This window comes from Lipotes vexillifer, unplaced genomic scaffold, assembly GCF_000442215.2.
Source record: "Lipotes vexillifer unplaced genomic scaffold, Lipotes_vexillifer_v1.1 scaffold1762, whole genome shotgun sequence".
Taxonomy (NCBI): Eukaryota; Metazoa; Chordata; class Mammalia; order Artiodactyla; family Lipotidae; genus Lipotes; species Lipotes vexillifer.
The window spans coordinates 61,016-88,257 of NW_006787493.1; the positions used below are offsets into that span (position 1 = coordinate 61,016).

General features: G+C 38.1%; 1 protein-coding gene and 1 pseudogene across 2 annotated transcripts in view; one reads left to right on the forward strand and one right to left on the reverse strand.

Annotated features, from left to right (window-relative positions):
- Positions 1–8,732: 8,732 nt before the first annotated feature.
- PDE3B (phosphodiesterase 3B) overlaps positions 8,733–27,242 on the reverse strand; it is a 177,441-nt gene continuing 158,931 nt past the window's right edge. Inside the window, exons 12-16 of one of the 2 annotated variants that reach the window (XM_007460213.1) lie at positions 25,115–25,314; positions 17,477–17,680; positions 14,561–14,722; positions 10,550–10,805; positions 8,733–9,320 (exon numbers count right to left, since the gene is read on the reverse strand). In XM_007460213.1, the coding sequence (XP_007460275.1) occupies positions 9,106–9,320; positions 10,550–10,805; positions 14,561–14,722; positions 17,477–17,680; positions 25,115–25,314 (1,037 nt within the window). In that variant the 3' untranslated portion in view covers positions 8,733–9,105. The remainder of the gene's footprint in view (positions 9,321–10,549; positions 10,806–14,560; positions 14,723–17,476; positions 17,681–25,114; positions 25,315–27,242) is intronic. The other variant, XM_007460214.1, reaches the window with a different exon arrangement.
- On the forward strand, positions 25,714–25,978 carry LOC103091661 (dynein light chain 1, cytoplasmic pseudogene; annotated as a pseudogene).

A 27,242-nucleotide genomic window follows, 5' to 3' on the forward strand; every position in this document is an offset into this window, starting at 1 on the left:
ACTGTAGCTTTGTAGTATAGTCTGAAGTCAGGGAGTCTGATTCCTCCAGCTCCGATTTTTCCCCTCAAGGCTGCTTTGGCTATTCGGGGTCTTTTGTGTCTCCATACAAATTTTAAGATTTTTTGTTCTAGTTCAGTAAAAAATGCCATTGGTAATTTGATAGGGATTGCATTGAATCTGTAGATTGCTTTGGGTAGTAGAGTCATTTTCACAATATTGATTCTTCCAATTCAAGAACATGGTATATCTCTCCATCTGTTGGTATCATCTTGAATTTCTTTCATCAGTGTCTTATCGTTTTCTGCATACAGGTCTTTTGTCTCCCTAGGTAGGTTTATTCCTAGGTATTTTATTCTTTTTGTTGCAATGGTAAATGGGAGTATTTCCTTAATTTCTCTTTCAGATTTTTCATCAGAAGTGTATAAGAATGCAAGAGATTTCTGTGCATTAATTTTGTATCCTGCAACTTTACCAAATCCATTGATTAGCTCTAGTAGTTTTCTGGTGGCATTTTTAGGATTCTCTATGTATAGTGTCAGGTCATCTGCAAATAGTGACAGTTTTACTTCTTCTTTTCCAATTTGTAATCCTTTTATATCTTTTTCTTCTCTGATTGCCAAGGCTAGGACTTCCAAAACTATGTTGAATAATAGTGGTGAGAGTGGACATCCTTGTCTTGTTCCTGATCTTAGAGGAAATGCTTTCAGTTTTTCACAATTGAGAATGATATATGCTGTGGGTTTGTCATATATGGCCTTTATTATGTTGAGGTGGGTTCCCTCTATGCCCACTTTATGGAGAGTTTTTATCATAAATGGGTGTGGAATTTTGTCAGAAGCTTTTTCTGCATCTATTGAGATGATCATATGTTTTTTTTCCTTCAATTTGTTAATATGGTGTATCACATTGACTGATTTGCATATATTGAAGAATACTTGCATCCCTGGGATAAATCCCACTTGATCATGGTGTATGATCCTTTCAATGTGTTGTTGGATTCTGTTTGCTAGTATTTTGTTGAGGATTTTTGTATCTATATTCATCAGTGATATTGGTCTGTAATTTTCTTTTTTTTGTAGTATCTTTGTCTGGTTTTGGTATCAGAGTGATGGTGGCCTCATAGAATGAGTTTGGGAGTGTTCCTTCCTCTGCAGTTTTTTGGAAGAGTTTGAGAAGAATGGGTGTTAGCTCTTCTCTAAGTGTTTGATAGAATTCACCTGTGAAGCCATATGGTCCTGGACTTTGTTGGAAGATTTTAAATCACAGTTTCAATATCATTCCTTGTGATTAGTCTGTTCATATTTTCTATTTCTTCCTGGTTCAGTCTGGGAGGTTATACCTTTCTAAGAATTTGCCCATTTCTTCCAGGTTGTCCATTTTATTGGCATAGAGTTGCTTGTAGTAGCCTCTTAGGATGCTTTGTATTTCTGCAGTGTCTATTGTAACTTCTCCTTTTTCATTTCTAATTTTATTGTTTTGAGTCCTCTCCCTCTTTTTCTTGATGAGTCTGGCTAATGGTTTATCAATTTTGTTTATCTTCTTAAAGAACCACGTTTTAGTTTTATTGATCTTTGCTATTGTTTTTTTGTTTCTATTTCATTTATTTCTACTCTTTATGATTTCTTTCCTTCTGCTAACTTTGGGTTTTGTTTGTTCTTCTTTCTCTAGTTCCTTTATGTGTAAAGTTAGATTGTTTATGTGATATTTTTCTTGTTTCCTGAGGTAGGCTTGTATAGCTATAAACTTCGCTCTTAGAACTGCTTTTGCTGCATCCTGTAGGTTTTGGATCATCGTGTTTTCATTGGCATTTGTCTCTGGATATTTTTTTATTTCCTCTTTGATTTCTGCAGTGATCTCTTGGTCATTTCGTAACATAGTGTTTAGCCTCCATGTGTTTGTGTTTTTTACGTTTTTTCCCCTGTATTTCATTTCTAATCTCATAGCGTTGTGGTCAGAAAAGATGCTTGATATGATTTCAATTTTCTTAAGTTTACTGAGGCTTGATTTGTGACCCAAGATGTGATCTATCCTGGAGAATGTTCCTTGCTCACTTGAGAAGAAAGTGTAATCTGCTGGTTTGGGATGGAATGTCCTATAAATATCAATTAAATCTATCTGGTCTATTGTGTCATTTAAAGCTTGTGTTTCCTTATTAATTTTCTGTTTGGATGATCTTTCCATTGGTGTAAGTGAGGTGTTAAAGTCCCCCACTATTATTGTGTTACTGTCGCTTTCCTCTTGTATAGCTGTTAGCAGTTGCCTTATGTATTGAGGTGCTCCTCTGTTGGGTGCATATATATTTATAATTGTTATATCTTCTTCTTGGATTGATCCCTTTATCATTATGTAGTGTCCTTCCTTGTCTCTTGTAACATTCTTTATTTTAAAGTCTATTTTATCTGATATTAGTATTGCTACTCGAGCTTTCTTTAGATTTCCATTTGCATGGAGTATCTTTTTCCATCCCCTCACTTTCAGTCTGTATGTGTCCCTAGGTCTGAAGAGGGTCTCTTGTACACAGCATATATATGGGTCTTGTTTTTCTATCCATTCAGCAAGCCTGTGTCTTTTGGTTGGAGCATTTAATCCATTCACGTTTAAGGTAATTATCTATATATATGTTCCTGTGACCATTTTCTTAAGCATTTTGGGTTTGTTTTTTGTAGGTCCTTTTCTTCTCTTGTGTTTCCCACTTAGAGAAGTTCCTTTAGCACTTGTTGTAGAGCCTGTTTGGTGGTGCTGAATTCTCTTAGCTTTTGCTTGTCTGTAAGGCTTTTGATTTCTCCATTGAATCTGAAAGAGATCCTTGCTGGGTAGAGTAATCTTGGTTGTAGGTTTTTCCCTTTCATCACTTTAAGTATATCATGCCACTCCCTTCTGGCTTGTAGAGTTTCTGCTGAGAAATCAGCTGTTAACCTTATGGGAGTTCCCTTGTATGTTTTCATTTTTCCCTTGCTGCTTTCAATAATTTTTCTTTAATTTTTGCCAATTTGATTACTATGTGTCTCGGTGTGTTTCTCCTTGGGTTTATCCTATATGAGACTCTCTGTGCTTCCTGGACTTGGATGGCTATTTCCTTTCCCATGTTAGGGATGTTTTCAACTATAATCTCTTCAAATATTTTCTCGGGTCCTTTCTCTCTCTCTTTTCCTTCTGGGACCCCTATAATGCGAATGTTGTTGAATTTAATGTTGTCCCAGAGGTCTCTTAGGCTGTCTTTCTTTTCATTCTTTTTTCTTTGTTCTGCAGCAGTGAATTCCACCATTCTGTCTTCCAGGTCACTTATCCGTTCTTCTGCCTCAGTTATTCGGCTATTGATTCCTTCTAGTGTATTTTTCATTTCAATTATTGTATTCTTCATCTCTGTTTGTTTGTTCTTTAATTCTTCTACGTCTTTGTTAAACATTTCTTGCGTCTTCTCGATCTTTGCCTCCATTGTTTTTCCGAGGTCGTGGATCATCTTCACTATCATTATTTTGAATTCTTTTTCTGGAAGGTTGCCTATCTCCACTTCATTTAGTTGTTTTTCTAGGGTTTTATTTTGTTCCTTCATCTGGTACATAGCCCTCTGCCTTTTCATCTCGTCTTTCTATGAATGTGGTTTTTGTTCCACAGCCTGTAGGACTGTAGTCTTCTTACTTCTGCTGTCTGCCCTCTGAGTGGATGAGGGTATCTAAGAGGCTTGTGCAAGTTTCCTGATGGGAGGGACCTGTGGTGGGTCCCTGAGCTGGCTGTTGGTCTGGTGGGCAGAGCTCAGTAAAAGTTTAATCTGCTTGCCTGCTAATGGGTGGGGCTGTGTCCCCTCCCTGTTGGTTGTTTGGCCTGAGGCGACCCAACACTGGAGCCCACCCGGGCTCTTTGGTGGGGCTGCTGGGGGACTCTGGGAGGGCTCATGCCAAGGAGCACTCCCCAGAACTTCTGCTGCCAGTGTCCTTGTCCTCACAGTGAGACAGAGCCACTCCATGCCTCGGCAGGAGACCCTCCAACACTAGCAGGTAGGTCTGGTTCAGTCTCCCCCGGGGTCACTGCTCCTTCCCCTGGGTCCTGATGTGCACACTGCTTTGTGTGTGCCCTCCAAGAGTGCAGTCTCTGTTTCCCCCAGTCCTGTCAAAGTCCTGCAATTAAATCCCACTAGCCTTCAAAGTCTGATTCTCTAGGAATTCCTCCTCCCATTGCCAGACCCCCAGGTTCAGAAGCCTGACATGGGGCTCAGAACCTTCACTCCAGTGGGTGGACTTCTGTGGTATAAGTGTTCTCCATTTTGTGGGTCACCCGCCCAGCAGTTATGGGATTTGATTTTATTGTGATTGCACCCTTGTATCATCTCACTGCAGCTTCTCCTTTGTCTTTGGATGTGGGGTATCTTTTTTGGTGAGTTCCAGTGTCTTCCTGTCGATGATTGTTCAGCAGTGAGTCGTGATTCCAGTGTTCTTGCAAGAGGGAGTGAGAGCACTAGTATTGCTTTTTTGACCCTGGAGTTATTTAGGAGCAATTTCTTAAATCTGTCAAGCATACATAGTTTTCAAAGTTCTTTGTTATTTCTAATTAATTGCTTTGTGTTCAGGGAACATGTCTTGTTTGTACATATTCTTTGAAATTTATTGAGACTTGCTTTATAGACAGCATGTGGTCAACTTTTTTAAATGTTCTTTTGATATTTAAAAAAATATAATCTCTGTTGGATTTGGGGTTCTGTATATGTCCAATAAATCAAGACTGTTCCTTGTGCTATTTATATTTTTACTAACTTCTGCTCTATTTAACTTAATGAGTGTTAAATCTCCTGATTGGGTTGTAGATTTGTCAATTTTTCTCTGTAGTTCTACCCACTTTTGATTTATGCGTCTTTGAGGCCATTAGATGAGTACGTGTATTTTATGTACCTGGTGAATTTCTTCCTCTACAAAACAGATAATAATATCTATATTATGAGGGTTGTGACAAAATATAAATATCTTACATAATTTTTATCACATTTATATCATAGTTATGAATCACTAAGAATAATGCCTAACACATCGTGAGTAGTAGAAGATAACGTAGTCTCTTCTGGCTTCCATTGTTGGTACTGAGAAGTTTCCTGTCAGCCTAATAGCCATTCCTTTCTGGTGACTTTTAAATTTCTTATTGCTTGCTCATTTTTGTCATTCCATGCTTTATTTCCTTAAACATTTCATACATAGTTATTTTATATTGTTTTTTTTTTTTTTTTGGGGGGGGGGCCTCTCACTGTCGTGGCCTCTCCCGTTGCCGGACGCGCAAGCTCAGCGCCCATGGCTCACGGGCCCAGCCGCTCCGCGGCACGCGGGATCCTCCCGGACCGGGGCATGAACCCGTATCCCCTGCATCGGCAGGCGGACTCTCAACCACCGCGCCACCAGGGAGGCCCTATATTGTTTTTGATAATGCAATGTAGCATCTGAAGATACTGGGAAGTCTAAATCTGCTATTTCTGCTATTCTTGCTGATGTTTGTTTCCTTGTGTTTATTGCTTTTATCAAAGTTCTCCAGAGAAAGAACCAATAGAACATATAAACACCTCACTCTCCATCACATCCAAAATCTCCTTCTCTGGTATACCCTACCTCAGTGAATGACATTGACAGTTGCCCAAATTGGAAATCTGAGAGTCAGGTCATCATCTCTTTCTTAACACCATACCCAGTTAATCAGGGTAAATTGATTCTATTGTATACCTTAAATCTCAAGTCCATTCACTTTCCTGTTGTCCTACAATCTTTCCTAGTCTAGAGCACTGAGGTCTCCTCATGTCTAATTTTACTCTTCCACTCAATATGATACGTTGTTTGAATGATCCTCATAAAATGTGAATCTAATTATGTCACTTTCATGTTAAAACTCTTTCAATTTTTCCTCATTTCCTTTTGGAATAAAGTTTAAGTGGCATGTCATGCTTTACAAGTCCCTTCATTAACCACTCTCTCTCTCCCATCCCCTCTTCTTGCACTCTAAGTTTCAGCCATCCTAAATCTCTTTCGGCTCCTCCAAGGTGGGATGCTTTTTCTCCTGGCCTCTACACATGCTGTTATTCTCTGGCCACAAGCCGTCATCTCCAAGCTAACTCATTAAGTCTTCAGTTCTCAGCATTAAAGTGTCTGGGAAGCTTTCATCCCTGCTCCATATACCAGTCATCCCCACACACCCTCTAGAGCTGCTGACTGGCTTGGCAATTACAGTAAAGAAACCAGAGTTCATTCTATTCGTCTCTTTTGTGAAGGTTGTTCCTATGAGATCATGCAATATAGACAGAAACCTAAGTAGCGCCAGAATTCCTAGGATTCTTGTAAAAATAAGTAGAAAAATCCAACAGCACCAGCAGAGTGAGAATAGCAGGAAACAGCCTTCAAATCATGAAATAACTTTAAAAAATAGACTTTTATGGAGAAAAATGTCAGTAGGCACACAGATATTATAGCACTACAAGATTATTTCTAAGACCAGTGACTTAAAACAGCAAATTCATGATGAAAATGATTCTAATTAGAAAATTAATCTGATTCAGTAATAACCAAAATAGGATCTGCAATATGACTTTCCACAATTTCTCAAGTAAGATTCCATCTAATAGTACTGTTTATACTTAATATACACTCATATTCATTTCTTACAATTTATGAATTTAAGTTTCAGCAAGAATACTTTTTAGTGTTTGGGTTATTTTAATATATGTCAATTATTTTGTAAAGGCTAAATAATTTCAGGGTTAAATTACTTAAGTGAATTTTCAGTAATAGCATTTTTAACAGAATAAAAACATGCTTCTTTTGAGAAAATAAAAATATACAGTAAACAACTCAATACAAAATTTTAATAAAATAGAAAGTAAGGAAATTTGAGTCTTATTATGCACACATGCATGTGTGTGAATTTATATATATATGTAGTTTGCAATAGCAGAAATATGCTTCTGCAGGATGTAAAATGTACTCTAGAGAACGAGAAGACAGGATATAGACATTATAAGGGCAAACTCAGTAAATTAGTTAAAATTTTATCACTCAGTAATGAGAGACCAGTTTACAGTGATGTGGCAATGGTAGCAAAAGTAGTAGGAAGGAGCTAGCACTCAACGTATCTAATAAATAAAGCTTAGTGATTCATTAAATATGATACTGTACAGGATCAAAACTTTCAACACTTATATAGATCTTTAATTGATATCTTTCAGATAAGCTAGATAATCTAGGTAGGTAAGAAATTGCCTGCTGACATCATATTTTAAAGGAATTACCTTGCATAGGGAAGTCTACTCAATACTCTGTAATGAACTATATGGGAATAGAATCTAAAAGAGTGGGTATATGTATATGTATAACTGATTCACTTTGCTGTACAGCAGAAACTATAACACATTGTAAATCAACTATACAATAAAAATTAATTTAAAAAAGAATTACCTTGGAAAACTGAAAAAGCTTCATAAGAGCTGCACGGATCCAAAATATAGTCTCCAAAAATAATGGAAAATATTGATCTGCCATCTTGCTGTCATTCTGGCTGTACTTTATATCTTCAAAAAATTTTTCACAACTAGGGTATATATCTGGACCCTAACAAGTTTATAAACATTGTAAACATGGCCATTTTCTTTGTAATTAATGTGCTTTTGTGTAAAGTGATTTACTAAAATATTTAGTTTTTTTAATATAAAAATTAAATAAGTACTCCCACCATTTACTTTATCTCAGAAATTAGACTTGCAGTTGAGCTCTAGAAGTATTGAGTAGTCATAGGTCATTTCATGTAGTCTCAAGGCAGAAGGAAACTAACAGAAAGACGAGCATCAGTTTTACAGTAACACACAACACCCAAGATATGGATCTAAAGATTAAGCACATATTCAATTATTTATTCAATGTATGTGACCTTTAAAGCTCACGCTATTTCATTTGTTCTTTATCTTCGATAGGATTAATTGCATTTGATTTTTGTATTAAGGCAAAAGACAGACATCTCCTTTTCCTTGGCTTTAATTAGTCTCAAATTTAAGAAGAGGGAATAATGCTCATTTCATAAAAAGTTAACATTGATATTAGGACATTTTTTTTTCTTCTGACAAATCTGTGCTGTGTTTATATTAAAGTAAATGTTTAAAAATACTAATCCTGAGCAAGAGTTAAAATAAGAACAGTTTTGACTAAAGAATAAAATCCCTTCATTGTTAAACCTAAACAGCTTTAAAATTCAACCATGGGATATAAAGTCAGTAAGACTGGAATTCAGACTTCTCATGTCCACGACAAACCTGAATGCTCTGAGCAGAAAGAACACACACATAATAGATTACAAAAAAAAAACAGTAAAAAGCATCAAAAATTGATGCACCTGGATTTTGTTAAATATAACAAAGGTTACTCAGTCCTTCATGGATAAACCTAGCTGGAGAACAGCACTGAACAGTATACTGCATTGAACAGATCCCTCAGAAAGGCAATGCTGGATTTCTTTTTTTTAGATAGGCACAGACTGTTCCCCCCGAAACATTCAAAGACATAAAAGACACATTTGGAAGTACAATATGAATCGTGTTTTTTGGTGGGTTTTTTTGTTTTTTGTTTTGGGGGTTTTTTTCAGCTGCGCCGCTCAGCTTGCAGGATCTTAGTTCCCTGATGAGGAACTGAACTCTACTAGGGATTCATGGCAGTGAAAGTTCCGAGTCCTAACCACTGGACCGCCAGGGAATTCCCATTTTTTGTTGTTGTTTTTTAATCCTGTCTTCAAGAAAGGAAAAAGCTCTGGCCACTTAGGAAACTAAAGTGAGTCACTTGAGTTTTTAGTTATAGCTCCCCCCTCATGAAAAATAAGAGGGGCCTTCTAGCCAGCAAAGCAGTATTATGACACCAGTAAAGGCATTAAGTAAGGGCTTGGCAACACAAGTCAACTGAAACCAAGCTCTAAGGATACTTTTAGTCCATGTGGTGAAAGTGCATGGGAGTGGGAAACTGCCAGCACAGCAGGGATCCTCTCACAGTGTTAGGGCCTGTCCACCTAGGTACAATCGATTCCAAGTCAGCATGGTGAGCACTAGGCAATGACGTCGACACTGAGCACGGCCCTCAGGGCTTCCTCAATATGCCTTTTCTTTTATTCCAACTGTCTCTCTTCCTCTTCATCTGCTTCTTCAATGACCTGAATCTCATCTCCTTGAGGTAAGGAAGAATTCTCCACCTGCAGTTTATTCCCATCAGCTTTACATTTCTCTTCTTCCTCTATGATTTCCTTCCATATCTTGTGGTTTTCGGTGAGATGGTGCATTAGCTGACAAAGTATTCGCCGTCTGCCTTTCCTTCTTTGTGGTTCTGTGAAATTTAACACACGTGTATTCTAATCATAGCAATATGATTCAATCATTCAATAAATATCTGAGTGCCTGATATATTCCAGGCATTTATCTAAGCACTGGGGTTATAGTTATAATAAGATTAAAATAATCCTTGCACCATGGGGCTCTCTTTCTAGTGGGAAGACCAAGATAAGCAAAGAAGCAAGACACTTGTGTGTTAGATGGTGTTAAGTGTTACTGGATAAAAATAAAGTAGAGAGGGGATTAGGGAAGATGGGGTGGGGTGGGAGTTTCAAGGAGGAGGGAGGATGGTACTGAAATTTCAAATGATAAATAACAATTCAAAGTTAAAAACCATCCTTTTTAGGGATTATTTTTAATGTACTGAATTAAACACAATTATCAAAATTTTGGTGAGTACAAATAATTTTTAGAAGCCAGTCAGCTTTCCCAAGATGACATCAGATGGTAATGCCATAAGATTACTCTTCAGTATGCTACTCCTGAATACAAGGTAGGGTGGGGGAAGTACTTTGTTATCTTGTTCCAAGCTGTCTTATCTGTTCTGATTTATAGCATGCTTGGGAAACAAACAAAAAAATAATTAGCTAGATATAATTTAAATCCTACTTTAAAGAGCAAATAACTGATTTCATTTTTAGTTACAAAGATGACAAATGTCTTTTTCATTTTCCATTTATACTCACTGATTTATATAGAAACACTATGCATTACAGTTTGGTAGTTCAAAGCCATAATGCCACAAAACTTGGTTTTCCTCTTAGAGTCAGATAATGTGTATTTTCCTCCTCTCCCAACTGCGTTGAATGAACTATTTCCCAAGTTTACATGAAGGGCATGTTAACAGGGGAGGGTGGTGTGAAGAGGGGTTAGGCAAAGGAGGACTAGCCACTAGGACCAGCCACCTCACGTAAGTTCAGATTTGGCGACAGCCCCATCATGTGCGCACAGGTAGAGACTGCTGAAGAGCACTGGCTGGAGGACAGCACTTCCAGAGATGCTACTTTAACTAACTAAGAATGCTTGTTGTGTGACAGCATTTGCATGGTACCCAAGCAGTAGTTACTCAAAAGGAGACTATTCAAGGCTGAACATTTAGATAGTACTTACTTAAGATATAACTACTGAATCTGTATCTTAAAAACAAAGATTCAAATCCAAATTAAATGGACATTTGCAGTTAATTAATAACATTAAAGAAATGATAGTATCCTTATATCTTACTAGGATTTAGGTTGTCTTCTATTTCTTCATCCTCTGTATCTAATTCTTCACCATCTTCTTCATCATAACAACTTTCAGTATCATCATCCTCTTCTGCTTCTATCCACTGACCCGGTAGCAAACCAGCAGCATCATAGGAGTTACACAGGGGACCCACTATGTGAGTGATAAAAGATTCCTGGAGTTTTGCTAGTTGAGGAGAAGAACGATCCATGAAGGGACTGATGGGCAAACCAAGATTTGCTTCTTCATCTCCCTGATCATATTAAAAAGAAAAGTATACCTTTAACTGTTGAAAGAACAACCACTGAGCTTTCTTAAAATTATCTTGAGGTTTTGTAATAGGCACAGTCTAACTCAAAATAATTTTTACAAAGAAGTATCAGTGAAATTACTCTGTCATTCCAACTCAAAGAATTTCTCTACTGTTTGAGAAATCCTAAACAAGACTTTATTCTCACACCCCCAGTCAACCAGTACGGTTGATATTCAGGTAGCAGGAAAAATATACATCTTTTAAAATAAATTCAGCAGGGCTTCCCTGGTGGCGCAGTGGTTGAGAGTCCACCTGCCGATGCAGGGGACACGGGTTCGTGCCCCTGTCCCGGAAGATCCCACATGCCGCGGAGCTGCTGGGCCCGTGAGCCATGGCAGCTGAGCCTGCGCGTCCGGAGCCTGTGCTCCACAACGGGAGAGGCCACAACAGCGAGAGGCCCGCGTACCGCAAAAATAAATAAATAAATAAATTCAGCAAATTTGCTAACAAACCAAAATTATATTAATATATAAATTCTATATAAATTACCAAAATTCTATAATATCAAATATAGATCCTATTTCTCCTATGGGGAGATGGTATAATGGAAACATTTTTGTTGTAGTTGTACCTCAAATGTACAGAGTTGAATTTTGCAAATGCTTTTCAATGCCCTCCCTTTTTCTTTCTAACAGCAGAACCCTTTAATGAATCTAAATCAGAAAACTCAATATGTAAAACAGACAAAAGTAGAGCTATTGTGGTTGAGGTGAGGATTTGCCCCAGCTGCCTGCCCTGTGATACCCTCCCACTTGTGGTCCCTAGGGTTCTGGAGAGCACAACTGGAGATCAGACAGATGTGGTTTCAAAACTTGCTTTTGCCACCTTCTACCTGTGTGGTGCCGGGCAAGCTCTATGCCCAATTCATGTGTAGGATGTGAATAATAATCTACAGGGTTGCTACAGGATGAAAAGCAATATTATATAAAATGTTGAGCACAGGGCTGAGCAGTCCCCAAATGGTACTATTAACATTTTAGTGCCTACTGTCTGAATTGGTGGAGGGTGAATACTCTCCACAGTGCACAAGTTCTGCAGGCAAGCAGTGTCTATCTGTGCTGAGCCAACAGAGCCCTAAGGAGACAACCAGAAACTGTCCCATGATTAAAAATCTTATATGGCTTTATCTTCTGTGAGGATGAAAATTATTAATATTTACAAAAAATATCCAGGTGGGTTTATCCACAGGATTCTACAGTTTCATACATTTGACTTTTAAATAGGAGTTAGGCTTTTCTAAGCCCATGGCACATAATGGCTATATGAGTATACATAAAGATAGTATAACTAGGGCTTCCCTGGTGGCGCAGTGCTTGAGAGTCTGCCTGCCGATGCAGGAGACGCGGGGTCGTGCCCCGTTTCGGGAAGATCCCACATGCCGCGGAGCGGCTGGGCCCGTGAGCCATGGCCACTGAGCCTGCGCGTCCGGAGCCTGTGCTCCGCAAATGGGAGAGGCCACAACAGTGAGAGGCCCGCATAACGCAAGAAAAAAAAAAAAAAAAAAAAAAAAAAGATAGTATAACTAAGGTAATAAAAAGGTAAAAAGTTGGGCCAGGTTAGAAATTTGCATCCATATCTGAAGAAGGTTGAATAGCAGAACAAGACTGAGAAGGAATTCTGATGGTTTTGATGAGGGTTGACTTTCCTATAGGTTAGTACATTTAACCTTCACGACCACTGTGTGGTAGGGTTATCAGATGGCAATTTTCTCCTTTGACATAAGAATAATGAAACCTAGAAAGATTAAGTGAAACTGTCTGAAATATTATATTGTTTTTAGTGATCTGGAATTATAATAGTTTATTGAGCACTTATGTGTCAGGAACTGTTCTAAGAACTTTACATAAATTAATTCATTTAATCCTCACACAACCTTATAAGGTAGGTACCATCAATATTCCTATTTTCTCAATGAGGAAACTGAGGCACAGAAAAGTTAAGTAACTTACCCCAGGTCACATTGCAAGGAAGAGGAGCCAGGAGTCAACCTCAGGCATGGCTTCCAAGTTTGTTTAATAAGAATTAATTCTCTATACTTTAAAAATATATTATAAAATGGGTCTAAATGAAATTTTCTAATGTTCTTTCACTGAATTAGTGGGTTTTCTAAAATTGGCATATACTACCACTTTCTTATTACCACTGTTTGTAGAGATAATATAAAGACAGCATTTTCCTTAGCATAAAATTCTTTTGTGAACCTGAACTGAAGCCTGAGGCAGTCTTCAATTATCTTTGAGAATGAGGATGGGAATATGCAAACACTACTAAACATACTGCAGTCTACATATTAGGGTAAATATTTATAACCATTTATTACCCCAAATTACATGTAATCTAGTTCAAATGTATCAGTGAAAAGTATTCTGAGATTATTGCTAAGATTTTACTAATCTGTTTTCATGATTACACAGTATGGTATTTTGTTGACTTGTAAACAGCAGAGTATACACTTTTGTATTGGGATGTTTAGCTAAGGTTGGTGAAAGACACTACATTTACTGGTCATTCAGTACAATCTGGGTGTGAAAAGGTATAACAGATAAGTGTGCAGTTTATAGGCTCCACCTTCATCACTCCTACTAGAATAGCAACTCTTGGAAAAGAAAGCCCTGTCACAGAAGTCTCACTTGGTAAACATCTTGATCTTTCCTGATTAGTAGGTCTAGTAAGTATTCCCAAGGAATGCAGTTCCAGTCAAGAGGATGTATTTATTATTTTGGAGACAATAAAATATTTGGCTTCTGGGGAAATCAGTATTTTTCTACATTGTAGGGAGCCTCAAGATTGGACAGAAAAGTGGTAAAGACTGCAAAGTGGTAGGATTATTTTAAAGACAAGATTAGAAACATATGAGAAAAGAGCATGTTTATATTTTTGAAACTTGAAAGCCACTAAGTATCTACTTTGTCCCCATTTCTAGAGCTAATTTCTTACCCTCTGCCAGGACTTATACATAGTTGATGTATCTAAGGCAGTCTTTCTATAGCAGAGTTGAAAATGGGTTGATGCTTTAAAAATACAATCTAAGTATACCCTGAATCAATTAAACAACTTCTTTTGGAAATAAATTATCCTAGGCTATAGGTTTTCAGGATTGAAAGTGACCTTGGAATCAACATGTAGTCTTTCCTTAGCTCTAGACTGGAGGACATTCAACCCACTCTACATTGGCAATAAACTATTTTTGTTTTTAAAATTTAAAGATTAATTTTTTGTTTATTTATTGTTTTTAAATTTTTGGCTGCATTGGGTCTTTAGTTGTGGCACGTGGGATCTTTGTTGAGGCATGCGGGATCTTTCGTTGTGGCGTGTGAGCTTCTCTCTGGTTGTAGTGTGTGGGTTTTCTCTCTCTAGTTGAGGTGCACGAGCTCAGTAGTTGTGGCGTGTAGGCTTAGTTGCCCTGTGGCATGTGGGATTTTAGTTCCCTGACTAGGGATCAAACCCACATCCCCTGCGTTGTAAGGCAGGTTCTTTACCGCTGGACCACCAGGGAACTCCCTGTTTTTAAATTTTAGAAACAAAGGCAAAGGAGCTGAGAAAATATTAAGACCAGAGCAAATGCAACTCATTTTTGGTTAAAGCAACTCATTTCAAGCATTTAATGTAGCTATCCAAACCCAAAGGGTAGTGTCTTCAGATGGCAGAAAAGTCCACCAATCTAAAAGTCCCACCAATCTCATGTTTCAACTTACCTGCTCATAAAATTCATTGACAATGCCTTCTGTCCATTTCAAATGCAAGTCTCGAACTTTTGTTGGGCCATTTATATCTGCCAGTTTGATGCACACCTGGCATACTAACAGGCGATCATTTTCATTACTCCATTCTATACCATTACTGTTTATATCATTGGCCTAGTTTGGAAAAACAGAATTATTTTAGGTGCTGAGGGCACAGGAGTTTTTTGTTGTGGGGGGTTTTTTTGGCCACACCGCACGGCTTGTGGTATCTTAGTTCCCCAACCAGGGTTTGAAACCACGCCCTCGGCAGTGAAAGCGTGGAGTCCTAACCACTGGACTGCCAGGGAATTCCCCAGTTTTTTGTTTTTACCAAATTGTCTTAAAACTGTTTCCTGTCCAAAGGACAGGAAGGAATTTCAATAAATGCTTCTTTTAATTGGTTTGTGCCATAACATGTACCTCTATGGGTTAAATTTCCCTTTGAAGTGTCATTTACGGTTTTGTTTCAATGGAAGTAGAGCACTGTACAAGCAGAACAACAAACCGTGGGTTTCAATGTTTGTGATTACCAGAGAAAATTGTAATTTGTGTATATTATATATTATACACATTCGTATATAATATGATATAAAATATGTATATGCAAAAGCAAATCATATAAGAATTATAACTATTTCTGTCTCAAAAAGGAACACTTAAGGATCTAACTGTAAAAGACAACATGCTATATAGTTGAAAGAACACAAGTCTTAGAAGCTAATCTCTATGGTTTTAAATCCTGACTCAGAATGATTTACTAATTCATTGCATAACGCTGGAAAAATTACGTAAGCTCCTTGAGTCCACCTTTCTTCATCTGTAAAATAGGAAAAATATCAATCTAGCCATATTGCCATGAGGATTAACAAATGAAAAATTCACAGTTCATAGTAAATGCTAACATTGTTATTTAAATAAATGCTAGTTATCAGGCAAATTACCATGCCTTTCAAGAACTCAAATTTCCTCTTGTAAGAAATAAAGTGAAGAGGCCAGATCAGTGGCTTTGGAACTTTATTGTGATGGTAGATTTTTTTTGGCATCTACCCCCCTCTTTTTTCTTTTTTTTGGCTGTGCTGCATAGCTTGCAGGATCTTAGTTCCCCGACCAGGGACTGAAGCAGGGCCAGGGCCGAGAAAGCCCTGAGTCCTAACCACTGGACCACCAGGGAATTCCCTGGCATCTGCCCCTTTTGTTAAAGGAACTCTTACGTAGACCACCACTACAGAAAACAGTTCAAAGAAAGGCGAGCTCTTTAGATTGAAACTGTGTAGTCTAGGGAGTTCCCTAGCTGTCCAGTGGTTAGGAGTCTGCACTTTCACTGCCGTGGCCCGGGTTCGATCTCTAGTCGGGAACTAAGATCCGCAAGCCTCGCCCCACGGCCAAAAAAGAAAAAAGAAAAGAAAGAAATTGTGTAGTCTAGAGCCCCACTCATGTGACATTTTTCTGAGAGACTACAGAATAGAAGTCTCTGAGGCACACAGATTCAAAAGTTTTGGGCTAGATAATCTTTCACCTATAAAAACTTCTATTTACTCTGACTTAAGCACTTAAGTGAATTTTTATTAAATAAAAATAAAAGTTAATAGAGCTATACAGTGATGAAATAAGTTTAAGGAAATTTCAAATTTCTTGCTGATTTTTATAAACAATTTATCAATATCACAACAGTGACATATATAGGTCTCCTTCCAGAAGGTTGAATCTAGTACTCCTTTGATACCTGTTCCTCTACCCTGAAGGTACACCTTCCTTTAGGGCACAAATGTTATCAAGAAAACGATTTCCTGCCTGCAGAAGGTGGGGCATCCTTCCCTCAGGAACCTAAAGCAGTGGTTCTCAACATTTTTTTACCCCAACTTCTGAGGGATAGAACGTGCTCCCATCAGTATCATCACATAAGGGCAGTGATTCTCAATTCCATAGTGAATGTGAGCTCAGTGAGGACAGGGACTTCCATCTGTTCATTCCTTATTCTTCACTAGGACGATTGCATGCAGTGGGCAATCCCAATAAACAGTAGTTCAATGAGTGCCTTATTCTATACTTTTTTTTTTTTTTTTTTTGGTACACGGGCCTCGCACCATTGCGGTCTCTCCCATCGCGGAGCACAGGCTCCGGACACGCAGGCTGAGCGGCCATGGCTCACAGGCCCAGCCGCTCCGCGGCACGTGGGATCCTCCCGGACCGGGGCACGAACCCGCGTCCCCCGCATCGGCAGGCAGACTCGCAACCACCGTGCCACCAGGGAAGCCCAGTGCCTTATTCTCACATACTTCTCCAGACCCACACCAGCCAGTTAAACACTTAATAATATAAAGGGAAACAGGTGAAGCAAAGTAGGCATAACTGGCTTCTTAGAAACACATCTTTAACTTCATAAAATGCCTTACTTGGCACTGTGCACAACTTTCTCAAATCTGTCCCTAAAAGCTTCAATTAACATAATTGGAAATGTAGCAAGCAATAGTATTTCTGGACATGTTATAATTTTTTAAAAATATTGGCATATATATTGTATTATGTCAGACTTATCATGACTTCAGATTTATTCTAACTTAATGTTAAAAAAATACCTTTTGGAATGGCCTAATCAGTTAGGTAATCTGACTGATAGAACCTGGCCATCCCCTAAAGAAAAGTAACTTTTCAATTACCAACCCACTTTTTTGCCCAGTATAACTTCCTGTCCCCTTGTGCCTATAAAAGTCTTTCATTTTATACTGGCCCTTGGAGCTCCCTTCTGTTAGACTGGATGCTGCCTGATTCAAATCAGCTTTTGATCAAATAAACTCTCAAAATTTAAAACAAAACAAAAAAATACCTTTTGTCAGTAACACTGACAATAATTTCTGCTTTTGAAACCAGGAATTAATTTGCATAACAAACCTTGGCATTGAATTCAGCAAGGAAATCAAAATGCTTTTTAAGATCTGTGGCAAGGATTGCTTCAATGACTAAAAAACGAAAGCGCTTGAATTGCACATTATCAAGATTAAGAAGGAAGTTGTATTCTGGACGAGAAAGATACAGATTCCAGGCTGATGCAGCGTGATGATTTTCCAGAACAGATCTGTCGTTGTACAAAACTGCCTAAAAAGGAATAAGAAAAATGAGGCAGGCATCTCAAAGATACTGAACTTTAATAATAAACAGAGTTAGGATCAGGTTGGAAGAATACAATGAGTACCTACTACATGCCAGGCATGTTAATACCTGTAAAGAAGGGTTGATAATTTTATAAATGAGTAGACTGAAATGCAAAGAGGATAAGGTACACCTTTCCAGCATTCACAGCTAGTAAGCGAAAGGGTAATTTGTCTCCAAAGTTCATCTTTGCAGACACCACACTGCCTACCAAGAGATGTAAAGTTGATATCTGAGGTCAACTTCATTAAATCAATAAACCTTCTCAGATAAAGCTTCTGTTAATAAAGTCATTAGGGACAGAGAGAGCAGGTTTAGGGATATATTACTGTTCTTTAGCCAGCATGGAATGAACATGCTGACTAAAGCATGAAGGAGAGGAACCTGGAATACTGTGCATGGTGAGTCAGAGACCCACAAATATGAGAAGGGCACATCCTATACTCCCAACTGACACAGTGCCTGGGAGTCAGAGAAGTATCAAGCAGGTAAAAGCACAAATTCTCTGGTTCAAGTGCTGTAGATTTATTCACTTTTTTCCCACTTCACTCTAGTGGAAGACCCTGAGGTACGACCTCAGTAGTCTAGGATTTGGGAATACAGATTTTAAAAACCACTGGATTATATAGAATTTTTAAAGCTTCTTCCATCTCTAACAAGCAAGCAATTTTTAAAATTATTACATAAGCATAGTAATTATTAGAAGAACTCTCATAGCCAGTGCTAACGGCTGAGTATAAAAATTAAAACGTTGTCCCTATTTTCATGGAACTTCCTGTCTAATGGAAAAGGAGAGATAAAAATACTGCGCAATCTCAGTTAAGACGCATATTCTGAGCCTAATTAGATTGTTTTACATATTTGTGAAAATTAGCTATAGTCTAGATTTAAGCATAGATACTTACCATTTGATTTTTTTTTTTACATCATTTATTTTTATGTTAGCAATGATATGATTTAAACTTTGCAGTGAGTCATAAAAAGGCTGGAAACAATGTGTCCACCAATGGATGAATAAAGAAGATGTAATATATATAGACACAATGCAATATTTTTTAGCCGTGAAAAAGAAGGAAATCCTGCCATGGGTGGACCTTGAGAGCATTATGCTAAGTGAGATAAGTCGGAGAAAGACAAATACTGTATGATATCACTTGCATATAATCTGAGACTGAACTCTAGATACAGCAGATCTAGGTTGTTACCAGAGGGTGGGGGAATTGGGAGATGGTGGTCTAAGGGTACAAATGTGCAGTTTAGAGACAAGTTCTGGGGATCTAGTGTACAGCATTGTGATTATAATTAACAATACTGTATTATATAATAAAAAACTGCTAAGAGACTAGATCTTAAATGTCCTTACCACACACACAAAGTTAATTATGTGATGTGATGGAGGTGTTAGCTATCGCTATGGTGGTAATCATATTACAATATACGTATCAAATTAAAACGTACATGTGAAACTTCAAAGACTTCCTAAGGGGTCAACTTGCATTTAATAGTGATTTAACTAATTCATGCTTAAATCCAATAAAGACTGATAAATTATCAGAATAGCTTTGTTCATGAAGAAGTAATCAAACTCCCAGCTCAATAAATTACAATGTATAATGAGTGTCCTGTAAAGCCAGCTGACTTAAACTCTCAGCTAGTGAGATGAGTAAAAAAAAAAAAATTAGTAATTCAGAATTCCTGCAGCATCCAAATTACCCTTTGACCTTACCAAAGAAATATAAAATGGGGACCAAAAGAAATCTGAGTCAATATTAGAATCTAGATATAATCACTATACTGGAAGCTTTAAAGACATGGTTAAATGTGGGAATGGATTGAGGAAAGGCCATCTAAGTCATTGCATAAGAAGGAAAAACCCACCTGGAGAATAAGTAGGAGTCCCCTGCTGGACCCCAGTCAACTCTCTACCTCATGGCTGAGTGGAGGCAAGAATCATGGAGCAGTAAGGAGGCAAATTCTGCTTTAGAAGAATACTGGAAGCTTGCATATAGAGCAACAAGCCAAGCTTAAACTCTGTGAGGAAAACATTCCAGGTAAAACAGATAATGAAGCCTCAGCTGGCTTTTACTGAGAGCACCATGACAACTAGAAAAGGAAGACAGTTTCCCCCCTAATTTAGAGCTGCAGTAACTAACATCCTCTGAATTTTGCTAAAGCAACTTGCTACCTGCTTTCTCTAGTTATGGATCCCATCCTTATCTCCACAAGCAAATACTTCTCTAACATGGCAAAGCAAATTAGTTGATCATAAAGTTTACTTATACCCTCTCTGAATCAAAAAGATTTGAAAAGGGGTTTAATACAAACTCTGACGGAATTAATCTTAACAAAAACCCATCAGACATAAAGACTTTGATCAAACAGGAAGACTATGACAAATCTGAACAAATGTCTCCTTTTGAAACACAAGAAAAAGGAGGAAACAGAAAAATCTCTAGGTCATAGTCATAAGATTAAAGAAGGTATTTTAATTTTTCTGAATGAAAAATCTTGGATTAAGAAAGACTGTTTTCATTAAAACAATATTCCTAACTTAAAAAAAAATCCAATAGAGGCAGTAAATGAATTAGGTGCAGCAGTAAACAAATTAGGTGCAGTAGAAAACAATGAAGCTACTTTATTTAATTTTTTTTATTTTTTATTTTTTATTTTGCGGTACGCGGGCCTCTCACTGCTGTGGCCTCTCCCGCCGCGGAGCACAGGCTCCGGACGCGCAGGCGCAGCGGCCACGGCTCACGGGCCCAGCCGCTCCGCGGCACGTGGGACCCTCCCGGACTGGGGCACGAACCCGTGTCCCCTGCATCGGCAGGCGGACACCCAACCACTGCGCCACCAGGGAAGCCCCCCTACTTTTTTTATAAAGAAGTATTTCTCTTTAAAGAAATAGTCTTAACGAACAGGTGTCATCTGGGGATTCCTTTACTCTCAAGTTTTGGGTTCTAAAATTTCTGGTAATCCCATAATCTTCTAAGACCCTTTGTCTTAGTTATCACCCTTGTTTTGCTAAAACACATTTTTATGTAACTTTCTCAGGATGGATGGAACATGATTTTTAAAAATCTTTGCATACCTGAGACTCTTTCTTTTGCTCTTAACACTCAACTGTAGCTTAGCTGGATACAGAACTCTAACATGAAAATAATCCTTTTACGCCAGCACTATCTCCTCCCGTTTTACTTTTTTCCCAGCACATATGTCATAATCATCTCTCTGTCTTTTACACACACACACTTATTTGTTTTTTCTTGCTTTACTAGAATGTAAATTCCATGGGGGCAAAATATTTTTTTTGCCTGTTTTGTTCAATAATATTGCCTAGAATAGTGCCCGTCCCACAGTATGCATTGAATAGCCTTGTGTATGTTTTATTGCTGAGTCTCCTTAATTGGAAAGGATGAGTAGGAATCCTGTGAACATGGATGGGGCCTGTTTACCTAGCAGGTTTTGCTTTAGAATTACCAGTGTGATTTCAAAAATGAGAAGGATTTACTCTGGAGTACTAAATCTCTCCTGGCCATTTACTTCAATATCTAAGAGGTGTGTTTTCTGCCTGGAAGTAAATGCAGTAAATACAGTAGCTTTGCTTAAAGGTGTGTGGTGTGTGTTATATGGGAGGTGTGTGTGTGTGTAGAGCAGACAAAGGCAAATGGCATCAGGAGTCTCTAGGGTTCCAATTAGGCCTCAGCTCCCTTCTAGTATACTTTTTTTTTTTTTTTTTTTTTTCTTTGCTGTACGCGGGCCTCTCCCATTGCGGAGCACAGACTCCGGACGCGCAGGCTCAGCGGCCATGGCTCACGGGCCCAGCTGCTCCGCAGCGGCATGTGGGATCCTGCCGGACCGGGGCACGAACCCGTGTCCCCTGCCTTGGAAGGCGGACTCTCAACCGCTGTGCCACCAGGGAAGCCCCCTTCTAGTTTACTTTAATCTCGTAATATTTGCCCACATGTTTTTCATTTTCCAGAAACAGTATGAAATTCTTTAACCTACTGGTGATAATATCCTCCCGCCAACTCCTCTCTGTCGTAATGAGCTTCATCCCTTACTAATATTTTGATCAGGAGGAAAAGGAGAAAATTGTACTTGTTTAGTCACCATCTTGATCTATATTTGGGAGGACAAACATTTATGACTGTCTCAGATCTACAATTCTCAAAGTTTTGTTTACTTTTACCCCAAATCAAAATATTCTACAAATGCTAACATCTCAATCACTAATCTCCATCTTTCAGCCAACTATTCATTTGGAAATAGCTCAGAAATCTCTTAGAATTTTAATACTGACATCCCTCCAGGATAAAGCTGACTAAATGTTTCCCCTTCTCTCATGGCAAGGATTCAAAATAATCCTCCTAAGTCTTCCCACACACTTCTCTTACCATGAGAATGAAGAATGCTTGATCCAGTTGGTGGTATTATAACACTATTGTCCCTTTTTATCATACACCAGAGCAATAATATCTTTCACTATTTATGAACTGATTAGACCTATTGAGCTTCCTAAGATGAGAGAGACTGCTTTATTAGCTAATAAACAGGTTAGGCCTCAGGCTTTCACAAAAGAGTCCTTATCTCACAGGCACTAGCTGAAGAAGGTCTCAAGAATTTCATCACTTTGGGAACAACGGAGTATATTTCAGACAAGCTTAGCGGTCCTGCAGAGCAAAGAAATTAGGGATCCTTCAACATTCAACAAATTTTTACTGAATGCCTTCAGTGTGCTAGGTACCATTCTAGGTATTAGGGAATAAAAGAGATCAAAATCCCTGCCCTCTTGGAAACTTATACTCCTCTGAGAGGCATGGAATAAACAAAATACACAAGCAAAATACATTGTATGCTGAATGACCATTGTTATGATCAGGGGAGGAACATAATGAGTGCCAGGGAGGGGCTTTTGAAATTTCAGGTGGAAGGAAGTGACAAAGTGAGCTATATATTGGGTTGGCCAAAAACTTCGTTAGGGTTTTTTTTTGTAAGATGCTACGGAAAAACGCAAATGAACTTGTTGGCTAACCCAATATATGTCTGGGGAAAGAGCACTCCGGGCAGAGAGAACAGAAACTGACCAGGTTCTTAGAAAGGGAGTGTGGCAGCACACAGAAGGAAACAGCAAGGAGGCCAGTGAGGCTAGACCTGAGTGAATTTAAAAAGGAGAATTACTGGGGGCTAAATCGTGCAGGGCCTTCTGAGCCACTGTAATGACTGTCTTTTACTAGGAGTGAGGGCTTGGAACAGAGAGTGATGTAATGCACGTTTAAACAGGGCCACTCTGGCTGCTCTGTGTTGAAACCAGACTGAAGGGGAGCAGGAAATAAGCAAGGAGACTAGGTAAAAGGCTGTACTTTTTCATAGCTGAACTCTGATCAATTTCCTTTCCAGTCCAGCCCTTTCCATTGCTTCATCTCTTGGCAGTCCTTAACAATGAGAATTTAGAAACAACACAGAGTTACTGATTGTGTCCAGGCTTCATGTTTGTATTTTGATCAGGACAACAGTTTTGAGTATACAACTTATATAAATTACATTCATGTGTCATTGTTTTCAATTATCTGCATGCAAGACAAGTAACACTAGAATTCACTAACTTGTAATATCCTTGAAGAAGAGGTAATAAACAAGTCTGACTCACGTATACTCAAAGCTAATAAAGAGGGAATGAAAGCAGAGGGTGGAATAGAATAGTAAATAATTTCTTTCTACATGGTATCTGATTCAGTAGAAAACTTTCCAAATTTTATCTCTTTTAGTCATATCAGGTACATATTTTGAGGTTCAGAAAGATAAGGGTTACTTGCCTAATGTTACATAACTAATAGTAGGTAACCAGAAATTAAACTCGGGTCTCTCAATACAAAGACCAGTACTTTTCCCACTGTGCCACTACTGCCCAGGTCTGTGCCTTGCCATAGGACTAGGATTATGAAGTGCTAGGCTAGAGAAAATGGGCATCTGATTCTTGCAGAATGGGACTGCAAATGTGGAAATGTGTTCCTTAGTGGGAAATTTCTCCCAAAGCAATTCTTAGAAAGTGGAAAAATATTAATATCTAGATTGAAATTCATTGAAAAGTTACCTGTGGAAATCATGAGCTATGAAGAGATGAAGTCTAACTGGAGAAAATGAATTACATAGCACTTTTTTTTTTTTTTTTTTACATAGCACTTTTCATCTTCTCTCTCTCTCTCTCTGAATCCTATTCTTGTTCTGGGTAGAGAATCTATCTCCTATATTTTAAGCAGTGGGAGTGTGTGAGAGAAATGAGAAAAGGAACACAGAGAATGGTTATAAAAGATGAAAGAATCAGAACTGAGTTTTGAACATAGAGCAACAAAGTGAGGAAGTAAGATGAATTCAGCAAACAATCATTGACAACTTGCTCTTTGTAAGGCAGGCAGGCAGGCAGAAATACAAAGCTGACATTTCAGGAATCACCAGCCTAAACAAAAATTCACAACCACACTAAATTCTGCTTAAAACCAAGTATAGTCATCCCTTAGCATCTGCAAGGAATTGGTTCTAGGACCCCTGCAGATGTTCAAGTCCCTTAACAAAATGATGTAGTATTTTCATGTAACCTACGCACATCCCCTGTATACTTTAAATCTTCTCTAGATTACTTATAATACCTAATAGAATGTAAATAGTTGCCAGTGTGCAGCAAATTCCAAGTTTTGCTTTTTTTGGAACTTTCTGGAATTTTTTAAATTTTCAAATATTTTTGACCTGCAGTTGATAGAATCCATGGAGGCAGAAACCCTGGATATGGAGGGCTGACTGTATTTAGTTCCAAGTCCTAATGTTTAAAGTCATCGCAATTACAGTATCCATTTGTTGGGGACTCCTACCTCTTATGCAAATTGTGACCCTAAAGGAATCTTGCACCTTATCGGCTGAACTGAGTACAAAAATAATGTACTAGAAGATTTTTTACATATATGAATATATGCAGACCTAAGAGACTGCATATTATGGTATGTCTTAGAGAAAAAAAAGAGGACAACAACAAAAATAATAACAGTTCTCAAGTCATTATAGCTTTTAGGCATATGAAGGGTCTTGCTAGAAGGAAGAGTAAGTCTTACATCTAGTCAAAGTCTTATCAATTTGATCAAAGGCAAAGATATTGACAGCGAAGACTCCAGAATTTCATAAAAGTAGCGAATTACTCTTTCAGGAACATTTTATTTATTTTCCAGTTGAAGATGATTTTTCCCTGATTCTTCAGCACATGTCATATCACTGCCGTGTGTTATTATCCAACGGCCAAATGATTCAATTGAAGAATTGTTTACAAAGGGAAATACAGTATGGCTGTAAAACTTCAGAATAACTCCTTAAACTTTCTGAAAAAGTAGTTCCTACCTGAGGGGCATTTGTAGCCACTAGAAATGCATTTGTCCGCCCTGGGTGGTCGTAATCATGCATGGCAGCTGCCACGTACAGAGCCATCAATTCCAATGCAGGAATGTTTGAAGACAGGCAGCCATAGCTCTCATCTGGAATAGAGCAACTCCTCGAAGAAATGTAAGCAATTCGCCCAGGGTTAATTCTACCGTTAGAATCTGAGGAACAAGCAAAATAACCCAGCATTACACATAATATCCTCACAAGGAGGCTAAGGAGGAGATTCCCATAGGTAATATGATTATTTATCTTATTTGTTGACTTACCTAAGAAATAGACTCTATTTATAAACATGGACATAAAATAGTATACTATTTCCAACATACATGCTAATAGAGCGGAACAGTATTAAACACGACCCTGAAGTCACTCACTTTACAGGACATGACAGGATTCTCATGATGCTGGTACTCAAGCTGGTGATAATTTTTAAAAACCTCTGATTGATAGATGCGCCACGGCTTCAGTAGGGACCGCTCCTCTCGAAGGGTCTGAGCCTCGCCAGCCCCTCCCCCAGGAGACCGTTGCAGTGGGCCAGCCCCTGCTCTTTGGTAACCATGTGTGACCGAAAGGCTGTGATCAAAAATGCCGATATGTTGGAGGAGATGCAACAGGACTTGGCGGAGTGTGCTACTCAAGCATTGGAGAAATATAGAGAAGGACATTGCGGCCCATATCAAGAAGCAGTTTGACAAGAAGTATTACCCCACCTGGCACTGCATCGTGGGGAGGAACTTCGGTAGTTATGTGACACATGAAACCAAACACTTCATCTACTTCTACCTGGGCCAAGTGGCCATTCTCCTGTTCAAATCTGGTTAAAAGCATGGACTGTGCCACACACCCAGTGCTCCGTCCAAAAACAAGGACTGCAGCCTAAATTCCAAATACCAGAGACTGAAATCTTCAGCCTTGCCTAAGGGAACACCTTGATCTTTATTGTGTTGTTTTGTACAGGGCATTCTCTGTACTAGTTTGTTGTGGTTATAAAGCAATTAGCCAAACAGCTTACATTTGTATTTTCTATTCCATACCTCTCTGCCCCATGTTTTTTCTCTTCAAAATCCATTCCTTTAAAGAAATAAATGTGTTGGAGAAGTGTGCGTTTAAAAAAAAAAAAAAAAAAGCCAAACCTCTGATTTTCTAAACATTTGTTATTTAATGATTAGATATAATGGCCGGGGTAACAGGAAAAACCAACCTAGAGAATAACATTTCATGAAATAGTATAGAGACTTAGGAATTTAATATATTAACAAAGTAAGCTATTCAACATAGATGCTTTTTAAATCTTATCCAGATAGATTACCTTTCATTTGTAACCCTGACTACAATCCTTCTTCCTCTTCTTTTTCCTTCCACGAAGCCCCTTATAAAATACTGTAAAGAAAAACTATGAATCCTGAAAAGGCATGGAAAACTGAGGAATGACTCAGTCAATATAACTCTTTTTATCTTCTAGTTAGAAACAGTGTTTTCACTATCAGCAGTGTGCTTTTGGTGTCCTTAATATCTTACATTTGTTTCTTCCTTTTTTGTAATTGGGTGGCTGTCTCCATTTAGATAGTCACTAGATTGTTTTTGCTAAAGGGTTCTTAAAGTATTAAGAAGGAAATAATAAACTATATTGAGAGTAGACAGCAAATAAAACCACAAAGATATTAGAGAGATACTAAATTTCATTGATGTATTCACCAGTGGAAACTCACTCAGAATAATGTCCTGGCTTGTCAAAGTCCAAAAGGACTTTATCATAATTTAGTTCACTCAATATTTGCAATCACAAGAATGTTTTACCATAATGACTTTAACACACACTATTGATAATTATAAAGATACCTAATTATTTTCATGCTGTTTATATTTTGTACCTAAATTGAGTTTTAGAATTACCCATACTAGAGCTACTTTTAAAAATAATTATAAAAAGTAAAAACAACAGTTAAATGTATGGATAAAGATATATTTAATTCTGATAAAATTTTAATTACCAATATCAGAGTCAATAACTTCAATTTTTCCTGCATTATATGCGTTCTGTGTTTCCCCTAGAATTTAAAATATATACATAAAATATCAAAAATGG